This window comes from Ailuropoda melanoleuca, chromosome 13 (assembly GCF_002007445.2).
Source record: "Ailuropoda melanoleuca isolate Jingjing chromosome 13, ASM200744v2, whole genome shotgun sequence".
NCBI classification, from domain to species: Eukaryota; Metazoa; Chordata; class Mammalia; order Carnivora; family Ursidae; genus Ailuropoda; species Ailuropoda melanoleuca.
The window spans coordinates 57,050,620-57,063,447 of NC_048230.1; the positions used below are offsets into that span (position 1 = coordinate 57,050,620).

General features: G+C 45.9%; 1 protein-coding gene across 6 annotated transcripts in view; it reads right to left on the reverse strand.

Annotated features, from left to right (window-relative positions):
• Nucleotides 1–4,497: 4,497 nt before the first annotated feature.
• Nucleotides 4,498–12,828, reverse strand: part of LOC117795646 — a 20,514-nt gene continuing 12,183 nt past the window's right edge. For 4 of the 6 annotated variants that reach the window (XM_034640917.1, XM_034640916.1, XM_034640924.1 and 1 more), the window contains one exon: nt 4,498–5,500. In XM_034640917.1, the coding sequence (XP_034496808.1) occupies nt 5,367–5,500 (134 nt within the window). In that variant the 3' untranslated portion in view covers nt 4,498–5,366. The other 2 variants (XR_004619729.1, XM_034640920.1) reach the window with 1 other exon arrangement.

Genomic DNA, 12,828 nt, shown 5'->3' on the forward strand with positions numbered 1-12,828 from the left:
GAAGCCCCACTGATGTCTCAGGGTAGAAGAGTTCATTCACTTTTCTCCCTGACAAAGGAAAGTTGGATCACAGCCACTTTACAGGGTGCCACAATTGAGATTTTTGTCCCCAGTGGATGTGAAAAATTAACTTCTGGAATATAAAAATGGTAGAGTCCTCCCACTTACAAACTCAAAAGCAGCCCCTTGGGCACCTGGCTGGCTCAGTCAGTGGAGCACCCCTTGGGGGCAGGGGTGCTATCCTTGCCCCAACCAGTGTTGCCGGGTAAAATACAGGCCACCCAGTTAGAATCGAATTTCAGAAAAGCAATCAATTCTTTTTGAAAAATTATTTTAAAGATTTTATTTATTTATTTGAGAGAGAGAGAACTCAAGCTGGGAGATGGGCAAAGGGAGAGGGAGAAGCAGACTCCCCGCTGAGCAGGGAGCCCCAGATGGGGCTCCATCCGGGGACTCCAGGCCACTGAGCAGGGAGCCCCAGATGGGGCTCCATCCGGGGACTCCAGGATCACGACCTGAGCGGAAGGCAGTCACTTAACCGGCTGAGCCACCCAAGCACTCCAAGCAATCGATTTTTAACAAAAGCATGGCTCATGCAATATTTAGGATATATTTAGACTAAAAAATATTACTTATCGGAAATTCAAGTCTAACTGGGCATCTTGCATTTTTATTTGCTGAATCTGGCCACCCTACCCCAACCCAAGCACCCTCTCCCCTCTCGCACCCCTCGATGCTTCCCCAGCCCTTTCGACTGCCCGCGCCCCCTCCACCCTCATACCCCTTCGTGCCCCAGGCGCCCTCCTTACAGGGTGCGCCCCCTTCTCTCTCTCATCCCTCTGTGCCCCCACGCGCCCATTTCCTTTGGGTGCGCTGCACTCCGCACCCATGCCTGGCGAGCGCCCTGCTTCCACGGACCCCCACCCTCGTGCCGTCCTCCTAGACCTGAGCGCAGTCCGTGTGTCCCCTCCTCCCACACACACCTCAACTCTCCACGCGTCCTTTTCCATTCTGCCCCGAGACTCGCGCGCCCCTGTCCACGACCCACGCATCTTTGTCCGCGCGAACCTCCGCAGCCCACTGTTCTCCGCTGTGTCCTGCGCGTTCGANCCCCCCCCCCCCCCCCCCCCCCGCCCCGCGCAGCGCTCCCCCTGCTCCTCCTGCCGCGGGGCGCACCTGGGCAGACCCGCGCGTAGTCCGGGCAGCAGTCCCGCCCCGCGCCACACGCCTGGTCGCAAAAGCAGCGCGGGGGCCCGCGGGCGACGCAGGTCGGATCACGGCCGGGACAGCAACAGCCCAACGCGGCGCAGCCCTGCTCAGGCCATAGCGCGCCCGACCGCCTCGGGGCCCGGGACACCTCAGCCACCACCGCCAGGGCGAGCGCCAGGGGCAGGATCCTCACCGCCCTGCGCAAGGCCATGGCCGGGCTCAGCCTGGACCCCGGACGGAGACTGACCCTACCTGGCCCGCCCCGTGCTGGGGCGGAGGCTACCGGCCGGACCCCTCCCCAGACCCACCTCCTACCTGTCACGGAGCTGATATCCACCGCCCGCCATTCGTCCTATCCAAACTTTGCACAGCTAGTGGAACCAAGACAGGTAGTAACGACCGCAACAGCTTTGCAGGGTGCCCCACTGCCCCCAGGTTCCAGGGACACAGAGGAAATACGGAGACTCATTAAAGCAGTGTACTATGATAGATAACAGGATTGCATGTTGTTATAGTAATAACAGGAATAGCCACTAACCACAATTATAATAGCAATAATACCAACAAGAGCTGCCAATATTATTAAAGTAGTAATAGCCAGAATCATTTCCAGGAAAGGAGCCTGGGAGCCAAGATGTGTACCAGGCTCTGGGTGCAACATTTGTATTGTCCAAACTTGAGTCCCTTGGATATACCTTCATTTTTTGCTATATCCCTAACATCTTGATCATTATTTCCTGAATATTTTTCTTTGCATAGACTCGCTTTTAAAACTTAAAGTAGTTTGTCTTTTAAAAAAAACCAAAATCGGGGCGCCTGGGTGGCACAGTGGTTAAGCATCTGCTTTCAGCTCAGGGCGTGATCCCAGCGTTATGGGATCGAGCCCCACATCAGGCTCCTCCGCTATGAGCCTGCTTCTTCCTCTCCCACTCCCCCTGCTTGTGTTCCCTCTCACTGGCTGTCTCTATCTCTGTCAAATGAATAAATAAAATCTTTAAAAAAATAAATAAATAAATAAATAAAAACCAAAAACAAAAACAAAACCTGTCTCACTCAAGAGAATGAGAAGACAAGCCATAGACTAAGAAAAGAAAATTGCAAAAGACACATCTGATAAAGAGGTGTTATCTGAAATTGACAAAGAATTCTTAAAACTCAACATCAGGAATAAAAAAACAACTTGATTTAAAAATGGGCAAGGGGCACCTGGCTGGCTCAGTTGGTAGAGCATGCAACACTTGATCTCAGGGTCATGTGTTGGAGCCCCAAGTTGGTTGTAGAGATTACCTAAAATAAATAAACTGGAAAAAAAAGAATAAAAATGGGCAAAAGATTGAAACAAACACCTCTCCGAAGAAGATAAATGGATTGCAAATAAGCATATGAAAAGATGCTCAACATAATGTGAGGAAATTGGAAATTGCACTAGGAAATGGAAGATTAAAACAACAAAGAGGGGTGCCTGAATGGCTCAGTCAGTTAAGCATCCAACTTTTGATTTCAACTCAGGTCATGATCTCAGGGTTGTGGGATCAAGCCCTGCATCAGGCTCCTCACTCAGTGGGGAGTCTGCTTGAGATTCTGTCCCTCTCCCTCTCCATCTGCCCCCCCACTCATTCATGCTCTCTCTCTAAATAAATTGTTAAAAATCTTAAAAAAAAACAACAACCAGATAACGTTATGCACCTGTTAGAATGAGGCTTAACTGACTAAGCCACCCAGGCTCCGCATTCATAAAGTCTATTTTGAAAGAAAAGATATCACTACCACAAGTGGGGAATCAGGAATATTTTTCATAAATAAAAAGGAAGGAAAGGCACAAAGTCAGAGGATATACAGGGATAATATAAGTGAGCTAAATCCTCATGTATTGGGGCAAAAATCAATAGATGATGTCCAAAGCTGATAAATCAACAAATGTCCACGTATGTACATTAATTAGCTCTATGGAAAGAACAACTAGAAGAAATAGCTACAAAGGTTAGAAGTGGTTGTCATGCCAACTAAGCACATGAAGATACCCTCCTAATAAGATATTGCCAATGTCAAAGTACAGAGACACCATTCCTTACCACTTAGATAGCAATGATCAGAAAGGTTGATTTTTATTTAAATAGAACTGGGGAGGGTGAGAAGAAAGGGACACTTGACTATGAAGGTGGTGGACAAGTACATCAGTACAATCTCTTTGGAGGACAGTTTGTCAATACCTCCGAAAATTACAAAAGCATGGCCCCTTTGACTTGGGAATCCTTGCAGGTAGAGGCACACATGTAAAGGAGAACATGAGAACAAGGTTCTTTGCCACTTCATTATAATGTCAGAAAGTTGACATCAACTTTTTGGGACATCTCTGTCCCTCGGTAGGGGCTGGTTAAGTCTATTATGACCCATTCCATCAGTGGGACGTTGTGCAGTCTCCCAAAATAAGAAAGCAGTTATTGATGTACTTACTGGAAGATCTTCAACATACACTGTTAGGTGAAAATGCAAGGTGTATAACAGTGTTCGTAGCATGTCACCATGTCTGTTTTTTTTAAAGCATATTTATATTATATGCTGACATATGCAAACGTATCTCTGGGAAGATGTAATCACTTGGTAAGAGAGGTTGCCTTTGGGGGGAGGAGCGAGGTTTGTACCTTTGGAAATTTTTACCTCGTGCCCATATTACCTATTCAAATAAATGTGAGAAAAAGTGAAGTGATTGCCTCTAGACAACTCAATGGGGGTGGAAAGGGGTGATGGATTTTAATTACATATATATATGTAATACTATATATATATAGTATTAATTTACAAATGTTTTAACTACCAAGAAAGAAAGAGAGGCAGTTTCTATTGATAAGGGGTCAAGTGGGGGCAGGCAGCCACTCCCCACCGTGGCATGTCCCTGAGTCTGCCCCATGACAAGGACCAGCAGCTTCCTATAGTGTTCAGCCCCATTTATCTGGCTTCTCTCTGTCCTGCCAGGTTTGAAGCGTCGAAGTAACCGATGACCCAGTTCCCAGGAAATCTCCCTTGCTGTCCCTTTGTGAGGGTCCTGGGGGCTGTGGGGCTCTTGGCAGATGCCACATCTGTGTGCACAAAGAGCAGCTTATTCTCCTCTTAGCAGGGAGAAGGGGACCCATCAGAGTGCAGTGAGCTGGCCAGCTGGGGGGTAGCACCCCTCTCCCCATGGGTCTGGGCGGCAGGGCATTGAACCCCGGGTGGGGGCAGGAGCGCTGCTCAGTCTCCCTTCACTCCCGCCTGGGTTATCTCTTGCTGCATAATGAGCCACCCCACAACTTGCAGGCTTAAAGTAACAATTTATTATTATCCCTCATAGTCCTGCTGGTGAACTGGGCTCAGGCCGGTGGTTCTCGCTTGGGGTCCTTCATGCAATTGCAGCCAGAAAGCAGCTGCTGCTGACAACCTCTCGAGGCTAGATCGGGCTGGACGTCCGAAGTGGCTCCTTTGGCAGGGACTGGCTGGCTATCTTTTTCTCTCCATAGAGCCTTTCCACGTGGCTTCTTCACATCATGGCAGTCCTAGAGTGGTCAAACTTCTTCAATGACAACTGGCTTATCCCACCGCACTGTTCCAAAAGAGAAGGTGGTCGCTGCGGGGCTTCTCACGACATAAACGCCGGAGGTGAGGCGCGTCACTTCTGCCGTGTCCTATTGGTTGCGTAGAACCGGCCAGGAATGGAAGTGGGCGGGGCTATACGAAAGCGTAACTATCAGAGGGTGTGGTTCTTGGTGGCCCAACGTTGGAGGCCCCCCACCGCAATGTCAGGTGCCTGCCATCGGACACTTTCTTCTCTTAGTCTGTGAGCAGATCTTCCTCATCTTCTGGCTTCAAAGGAATAGAATGTCCCCAAACTCAGCCCTGGGCCACTTCTCTATCTATACTCTTCATTTAGTGATCTCATCCCCTCTCAAGGCTCTAAACACTTACAAGCCGACGATTTCTGAATTAACATCTCTAGCCTCGACCTCTCTTCTGAAGTCGAGACTCCAGTCCCCAGCTGCCCGCTGACATCTCCGCTTGGGTGTCTCACAGAGAAGTCAACGTTAGCAGCTCTAAAGCCACTTTCCACCCCCTGCTCCCAGACACTTCACTAGTCACGATCCGGGATTAGCCAATAATTGCATGTAACAAGATGCTCAATTTCATCAGTCGTTAGTCAAGGGCAAGTTAAAATCACAATGAGTTACCACTACCTGTCCATGAGAATGTCTAAAATGAGAAAGACTGGTGGTAACAGGTGTTGGCCACGATGCGGAGCACGGAGAACTCTTAGGCACTGCTGGGGGAAAGTAAAAGTCGGTAAACCACTTTAGAAAACAGTTTGGTAATTTCCTGAGAAGTGAAATATGCACCTGCCACGTGATATATGATACCACCCAGCCATTCCACTCGTAGGCACTTACCCAAGAGAAACAAAAACATTTGTCCACACCAAGACTTGTACACAAATGTTCAGAGTAGCTTTATTTGTAACCACTGCAAACTGGAAACAATCTAAAAAGTCCATCGACAGACAAATGGAGAACAAATTGTGGTCCATCCACATTACTCAGCAGTAAAAAGGAACAAATGGATGGATCTCAAAATCACTCTGTTGAATAAAAGGAGCCAGACCCCACTCCCCCAAAAATGACTACGCACTGTATGATTCCATTTACATAAATTCTAGAAAATGCAAACTAATTTCTAATGACAGAAATAGGTCAGTAGTAGGGGAGGGAGGGTGTGGGGTCTGCAGAAAGGCACAAGGGTAGATGATCGATATGAAGGGTGTTGGATACGTTCACTATCCTAATTGTGGTGAAGATCTCATGGGTGTTTTCATAGGTCAAAACTAATCAAATTATATACTTTAAATATGTGCCATATCGTGTACTTCAATTATACCTCAAGCAAATTGAGAAAAAAAAATTGACTCAAAAGAAAAACCAACAACCAAAGACATGTTTGAAAGAATATTAACCAATTGAACCATACTTACTTTCAGGCAGTGGGAAGGGGGGGGAAGAACCATCACTTGTTACATTACATGAAGCTTTCTGGTTTTGTTTGCAGCAAGCATATAATGCTTCTGAGTTTAAGAAAAAGAAGAAAATACATCTTTTGACCCCAAGCCTCAGCCCAGGGCTCAGGAGCCCTGTCACTTGCCCCCAGATGAACCAAGTCGTGCTGCCAAACAAAGTCATCTCCTGGGTTTGAGCCAAGGGTTTCTAGGGGCCAATTCCCAACCAGAGACAATGAAAAATGTGCTCCTCAGAACAGGGACTTTATTTATACCTTATATCTATATTCCGGACTGGGGCCTGGACAGGATGATTGCCCAGGAAGATAATGGAGTCATTAATCTCTACCCAAGACTGGGCTCCCCCTGCCAACTTCCCATCTGGATGACCAACTGGCAGCCCTGTATCAGTTTCCACAGTGCCTGTGGGGCAGAGGACAGGGCACCTCTGGCTGCCGCACTTGGCTTCTCCAGAGGGATAGCTTCCTGGGTAACTTTAGGACAAGCAAGCTGAGCCCAGGCTAGGGTTCTCAGCCCTGGCTTGGCTAGGTCCAGAGCTCAGGCAAACATGGACCTCTTGGCATGTGATGGGGGTGGAAACAGCTGTCTGAGCTTGTGTTTGTGTGGTTGTCCATGTATGCCCTTCTATTCTTCCTAACTTTACCCTAAATATTGGTTCCTTTAACACCACAAGAATTCCCCACCCCACAGCTAATCCATCTCTCCTACCAACTTTTTTCCTCCTCCATATCCAGCACCAAGATGTTCAACGGAAATGCCCCCCTTCTCTGTTCCCAAATCAAGAAGGTAATCTTTTTGAAGTTTTTACTTATTTTTAGTAGTCTCTACACCCAATGTGGGGCTCGAACTCATGACCCTGAGATCAAGAGTTGCACACTCTTCTGACTGAGCCAGCCGGGCGCCCCAAAAGGTAAATTTTGATTCAACTTGGCTCTCACTACCCAGAGCATGGTCCAACATCACCTGGGAGCTTGTTGGAAATGCAGAGTCTCAGGGCCCATCCCAGATTTACTGAGCCAGAATCCTCCTTTTCACAAACCCTCTGGTGATTTGAACACATTAGTTCACAACCCTGACTTGGACATTAGGAGCACCTGAAGACTTTTTTCCATAACTCTCATACCTGGGATCTTTTGCTGAGATTTTGATTCAATTGATCTGGAATATGACCTGGACATCTGTATTTTTTTTTACAGTATAGCATACATTTGGTAAAATGCACTAACTTTAAATGAATAGTTTAGCGTTTTTTACACACGTATACACCCACATAGCCACCACTCAGGTAATGGCACAGAACATTTCCAAAACCTCCCCCAAAAGTTCCATATGGTCCCTTTGAGGTAGGGTGAACAAACTGTCCCCATTTGTTCAGGACTGAGGGGTTTTTTCAGGACATGGGGCTCTCAGTACTAAAACCTAAAGCGAGGGGGGCAGGGAGGCAGGGACCAGGACCAGTCTATACCCCAGCCCACCTCCAGAGGGAGCCATTCCCCTGATTCCTATCGAGCAGATAATTTTAAGCGTTTCCCCAGGTGACTTTATTGTGCAGTTAGGGCTGACCCAGTGTCCATCAGAATCACCTGGAGGCCCCGTGAAAACGTTGCTGCCCCTCCCCCCACACCTGCTAATTCAGTAGGTCTGGGGTGGATCCTCTTATGTGCATTTCTAACAAGTTTTCCACGTGATCCGGATACTGCTGCTCCAGCTACCTTCCTTTGAGGACTACAGGTCTAAGCCAATCGCAGGACCTCTCCCCTTGCCAATGGCAGGTTTAGGCTTGGACGCGTGATGCACTTCTGGCCAAGGGGTACGAGGAGAAGACCTCCCGGCGCTTCCCAGACAGCGTTCAGGTAGGCTATTAAAATGGTACCCTTGGCTTGTGCAAATCAGCAGCCCTGGGGTGGGAGTGGGAGGCTCCTAGGACAGATTTTCTCACTGATAGAGAGATGCGTGGGAGGGGTTGCTGTCCTCTTCCTTTGAAAGTCCAGTCTCGGCTGGGCATGGCCCCTGGAGCTGTCCAGTGTACCTGAGGCAACAAGCCTGGGAACTAAACCCAAACTGCCCAGGGTAGCGGAGAGGAAAGTGGGAGAGAGCTTGAGTCCTTGAAGAGGTTGTCGAACTGCTGGATCAACGAACCCTAACTACCTTCCTGGGAATGTCTTTCCTTCTGGTTTAAATCACATACAGTTGGGTTTTCTCCTATTTGTGTTCAAAAGCATGGAATGCCCGGCTCTTCAGATTGTGGTCCAAGAACCAGCAGCATTGGTAACCCCGGGGAGCTCCCTAGTGTCAAATGATAAACTAAAACAATCTAGTAACAAGCCTGATGTCCGTTATCCAAGGGGAAACAAGACAAGCAGTAGAACACTGTTGCCGAAGGATTTGGGACAAGAGTATTATAGAGCTTAAAAGAGGCAAAGTCAACTTGAAATGACAGGATGGGCTAGGAGGCCCTATTTGCAGGGTATGGTAAGCTAGCTAAAGCACAGCGGGAGGACTGTGGCTGGTGTGTGTTACATTTCCTTGACAGGTGTTTCTTATGAATTCAGGCTGACTTAGGGGTTAGACTTGTGACCTGGGCTGGACCACGAGGGCAGCCTCCGTTTTTGTGGGGGGTCCTGATATGCAAATTAACTTGGTCTCAAGAAATGCATAATCTCGGGCGCCTGGGCGGCTCATTTGGTTAAGCAGCCGACTCTTGATTTCGGTTCAGGTCATCATCTTAGGGTCGTGAGGTTGAGGCCCATGTGGGGCTCCGTGCTCAGCGTGGAGTCTGCTTGTCCTTCTCCTTCTGTTCCTCTTCTCTCTGTCTAATAAATGAATAAATCTTGGAAGGACGGGAGGGAAGGAGGGATGCAGAATCTTGGGCCCCACCATAGACCTGCTGAACCAGAATCCGCATTTTAAGGAGAGGCCCACATCAAGGTCCGAGAAGGACTGTTCTAACGATACAGCAGCACATGGGCCTTTGGATTTTCTGCGCCTTTCTGTGGGTCACCTCCCCCAACTGATCACTACATGAAATCATGCTATTGTTAATAAGTATATGAGAAGATGCTATGGCACTTGCCTCCAGCCACGTTTCCTTTGTGTCTCGTTGGTCAGAACTGGGTCACATGCCTTAGCTGCCAGTGAGGCTGGGGAGGCGAGGGTCTGGCTTCATCTGCCTGTCTTGTGGGAGACAGGCTCTGCCTGCAAGGACCCAAAGGAGTTGAAAACTTATGTCTACACAAAAACCTATACAAGGGTGTTTGTAGCAGTTTTATTCGTTAATTGCCGAAACTTGAGAGCAACCAAGATGTCCTTCAGTTGATGAATGGATAAACTGCTGTAGACCCATCAGTGGAATATTTTTCACTGCTAAAAAGAAATGGGCTATCAAGTCCTGAAAAGACATGGAGGAACTTTAAATGTATATTACTCAGCCAAAGAAGCCCATCTGAAAAGGTTACTGTATGATATGAACTCATATGTATGTAACATACTGTGTGATTCTAATTATATGAATTCTGGAAAAGGTGAAAATATGGACACAATACAAAGATCAGTGGCTGGGTCGTCTGGGTGGCTAAGTTCGTTCAGCGTCTGCCTTCAGCTCAGGTCATGATCCCAGGGTCCTGAGATCGAGTTCCACATCAGGCTCCTTGCTCAGCAGGAAGCCTGCTTCTCCCTCTGCCTACCGCTCCCCCCGCCCCTCCCACTGCTTGTGCGCACACTCTGTCCCCTTCCTCTCTCCTCCTTCCTCTCTCTCTCTCTTCCTCCCTCTCTCTCTCTTCTTCCCTCTCTCTTCCTCCCTCTCTCTCTTCTTCCCTCTCTCTTCCTCCCTCTCTCTTCCTCCCTCCCTCTCTCTTCCTCCCCCTCTCTCTTCTTCCCTCTCTCTCTTCCTCCCTCTCTCTTCCTCCCTCTCTCTTCCTCCCTCTCTCTCTCTTCCTCCCTCTCTCTCTTCCTTCCTCTCTATCCTCCCTCTCTCTCTCTCCCTTTCTCTCTGACAAATAAATAAATAAAATCTTAAAAAAAAAAAAAAGATGAGTGTTTGCCAGGGGCAGGGTGAGAAGAGTGATGAACAGGCAAAGCACAGAGAATCTTTAGTGAAAATTCTCTCTCTGTATGATACAACAATGATGGATATACAATTGGCCCTTAAACAATGCAGGGGTTAGGGGCACTGACCCCCTGCACAGTCATAAACCTGTGTATAACTTTTGATTCCCCCAAAACTTAACTACTAATAGCCTATGTTAACTAGAAGCCTTACCAGTAAAAAAAGTTGATTGACACATACTGTGTATGTTATATGTATTATATACTGGAGTCTTACAATAAAGTAAGCTGGTGAAAAGACAATGTTATTAAATAGAAAATCATAAGGGGGGACCCCCTGGCTGGCTCAGTCAGTGACGCATGCTACTCTTGATCTCAGGGTTGTAAGTTTGAGTGCCATATTGGGTAAAGAGATCACTTAAAAATAAATTTTTAAAAAAATCAGAGAAAGGGGCGCCTGGGTGGCACAGTGGTTAAGCATCTGCCTTCAGCTCAGGGCGTGATCCCGGCGTTGTGGGATCGAGCCCCACAATCAGGCTCCTCCGCTATGAGCCTGCTTCTTCCTCTCCCACTCCCCCTGCTTGTGTTCCCTCTCTCTCTGGCTGTCTCTAGCTCTGTCAAATAAATAAATAATCTTTAAAAAATAAAAAAAAATAAAAATAAAAAAATCAGAGTAAATACAGTTACAGTACCATACTGTAAAAAATTCACAAAGCAGACTCACCCAGTTCAAACCCATGTTGTTCAAGGGTCAACTGTATGTCATCATATTTTTGTGCAAACCCATAGAGAGTACAGCAATGAGAGAGAATTCTAAGGTAAACTACAGACTTTGGGTGATTATGATGTATCCATGTAGGTTCAGCCTTGATTAAAAAAAAAATACCATTCTGGCGAATGAAGGTGATAATGGGAGAGGCTGTGCATGAGAGGGGGCAGAGGGCAAATAGGATATCTCTGTATTTTCCTTTCAATTTTGTTGTAAACCTAAAACTCCTCTAAAATATTATCTTTTTTAAAATAGCCCCCCCCAGAATACATATATATATAAACATATAAAGGATCTAGAAAGATATACAATAAGGTTTGACAGTGGAGTTTCTGAGTTATGTAATAGGGTCTTACTAATTTTTGTTCCATGTTTCTGACTTTCTACAATGTACTTCTGCTTTGGTAATAATGAAAGGTTTTTTTAAACTTTTTATTTTGAAATAATTGTAGAGTCACAGGAAGCAGCAAATGAGTCCATGGAATATCACGCACCCTTCATCTAACTTCTGCACGTGTGTCATTCTATATAAGTGTACTACAATATAAAAACCAGGGAATAGACTTTGGTACAATATATTTACCTAGACCACAGACCTCATTCTGTTGTCACCATGTTTTTAACACATTTATTTGTGTACACACATAATTCTATGCATTTTTATTCCATAGCAAATAGATTCATATATTCACGTAAACACCGCAAACAAGATACAAAGGAATTCCCTTGTGGCAACTACTTAGGATTACATTCCTCTTCCCTGTTCCTGTAACCCAGACCACTGCTAATCCGTTCTCCACCTCTATAGTTTGGGCATTTCAAGAATGTAATATAAATGATCATACATATGCAACCTTTTGAAATTGGCTTTTTTCAATGAACATTAGGCCTTTGAGATCGATCTAGGTTGATGCATGTTATCACAGTTCATTCTCCATAATAAAAAGTTATTTTTAGTAAGAATATATTTGAGTAGATATCCTACCGGAATTTTAATATACATTTTTATTTTATTTATTTTTAAAATTCTAGTTAACATACAGTGTTAGACTAGATTCATGTGCACAATATAGTAATTCAACAATTCTTTTTTCTCTTTAAGTAGGCTCCACACCCAACATGGGGCTTGAACTCACGACCCTGAGATCAAGAGTCATACGCTCTACGGACTGAGCCAGCCAGGTGCCCTAAATTATCATTCTGTTATTTTTAAGTAATCTCTACACCTGGTCTGGGGCTTGAACTCACAACCCTGAAATCAAGAGTTACATCCTCCAATGACTGATCCAGCCAGGAGCCCCTGATTCAACAATTCTATACAATACTTAGTGCTCATCGTGATAAGTATAATCTATAATCTCCATCACCTATTTCGCCCATCCCCCTCCCCATCTCCCCTTTGGGAACCATCAGTTTGTTCACTATAGTTAAGTCTGTTTCTTGGTTTGTCTCTTTCTTATTTTTTTCCTTTGCTTGTTTCTTAAATTCCACATATGAGTGAAATCATATGGTATCTGTCTTTCTGTGACTGACTTATTTCTCTTAGCTTTATACTCTCTAACTCCATCTATGTTTTTGCAAATGGCAAGATTTCATTCTTTTTCATGGCTGAATAATATTCTATTGTGTATATATACCACATCTTCTTTATCCATTCATCTATCAAGGGACACTTGGGCTGCTTCCATAATCTGGGTATTGTAAATAAAGCTGCAATAAAACACTAATCCCTTTGAATTAGTGTTTTTTGCTTTTTTTTTTTTTTTTTTTT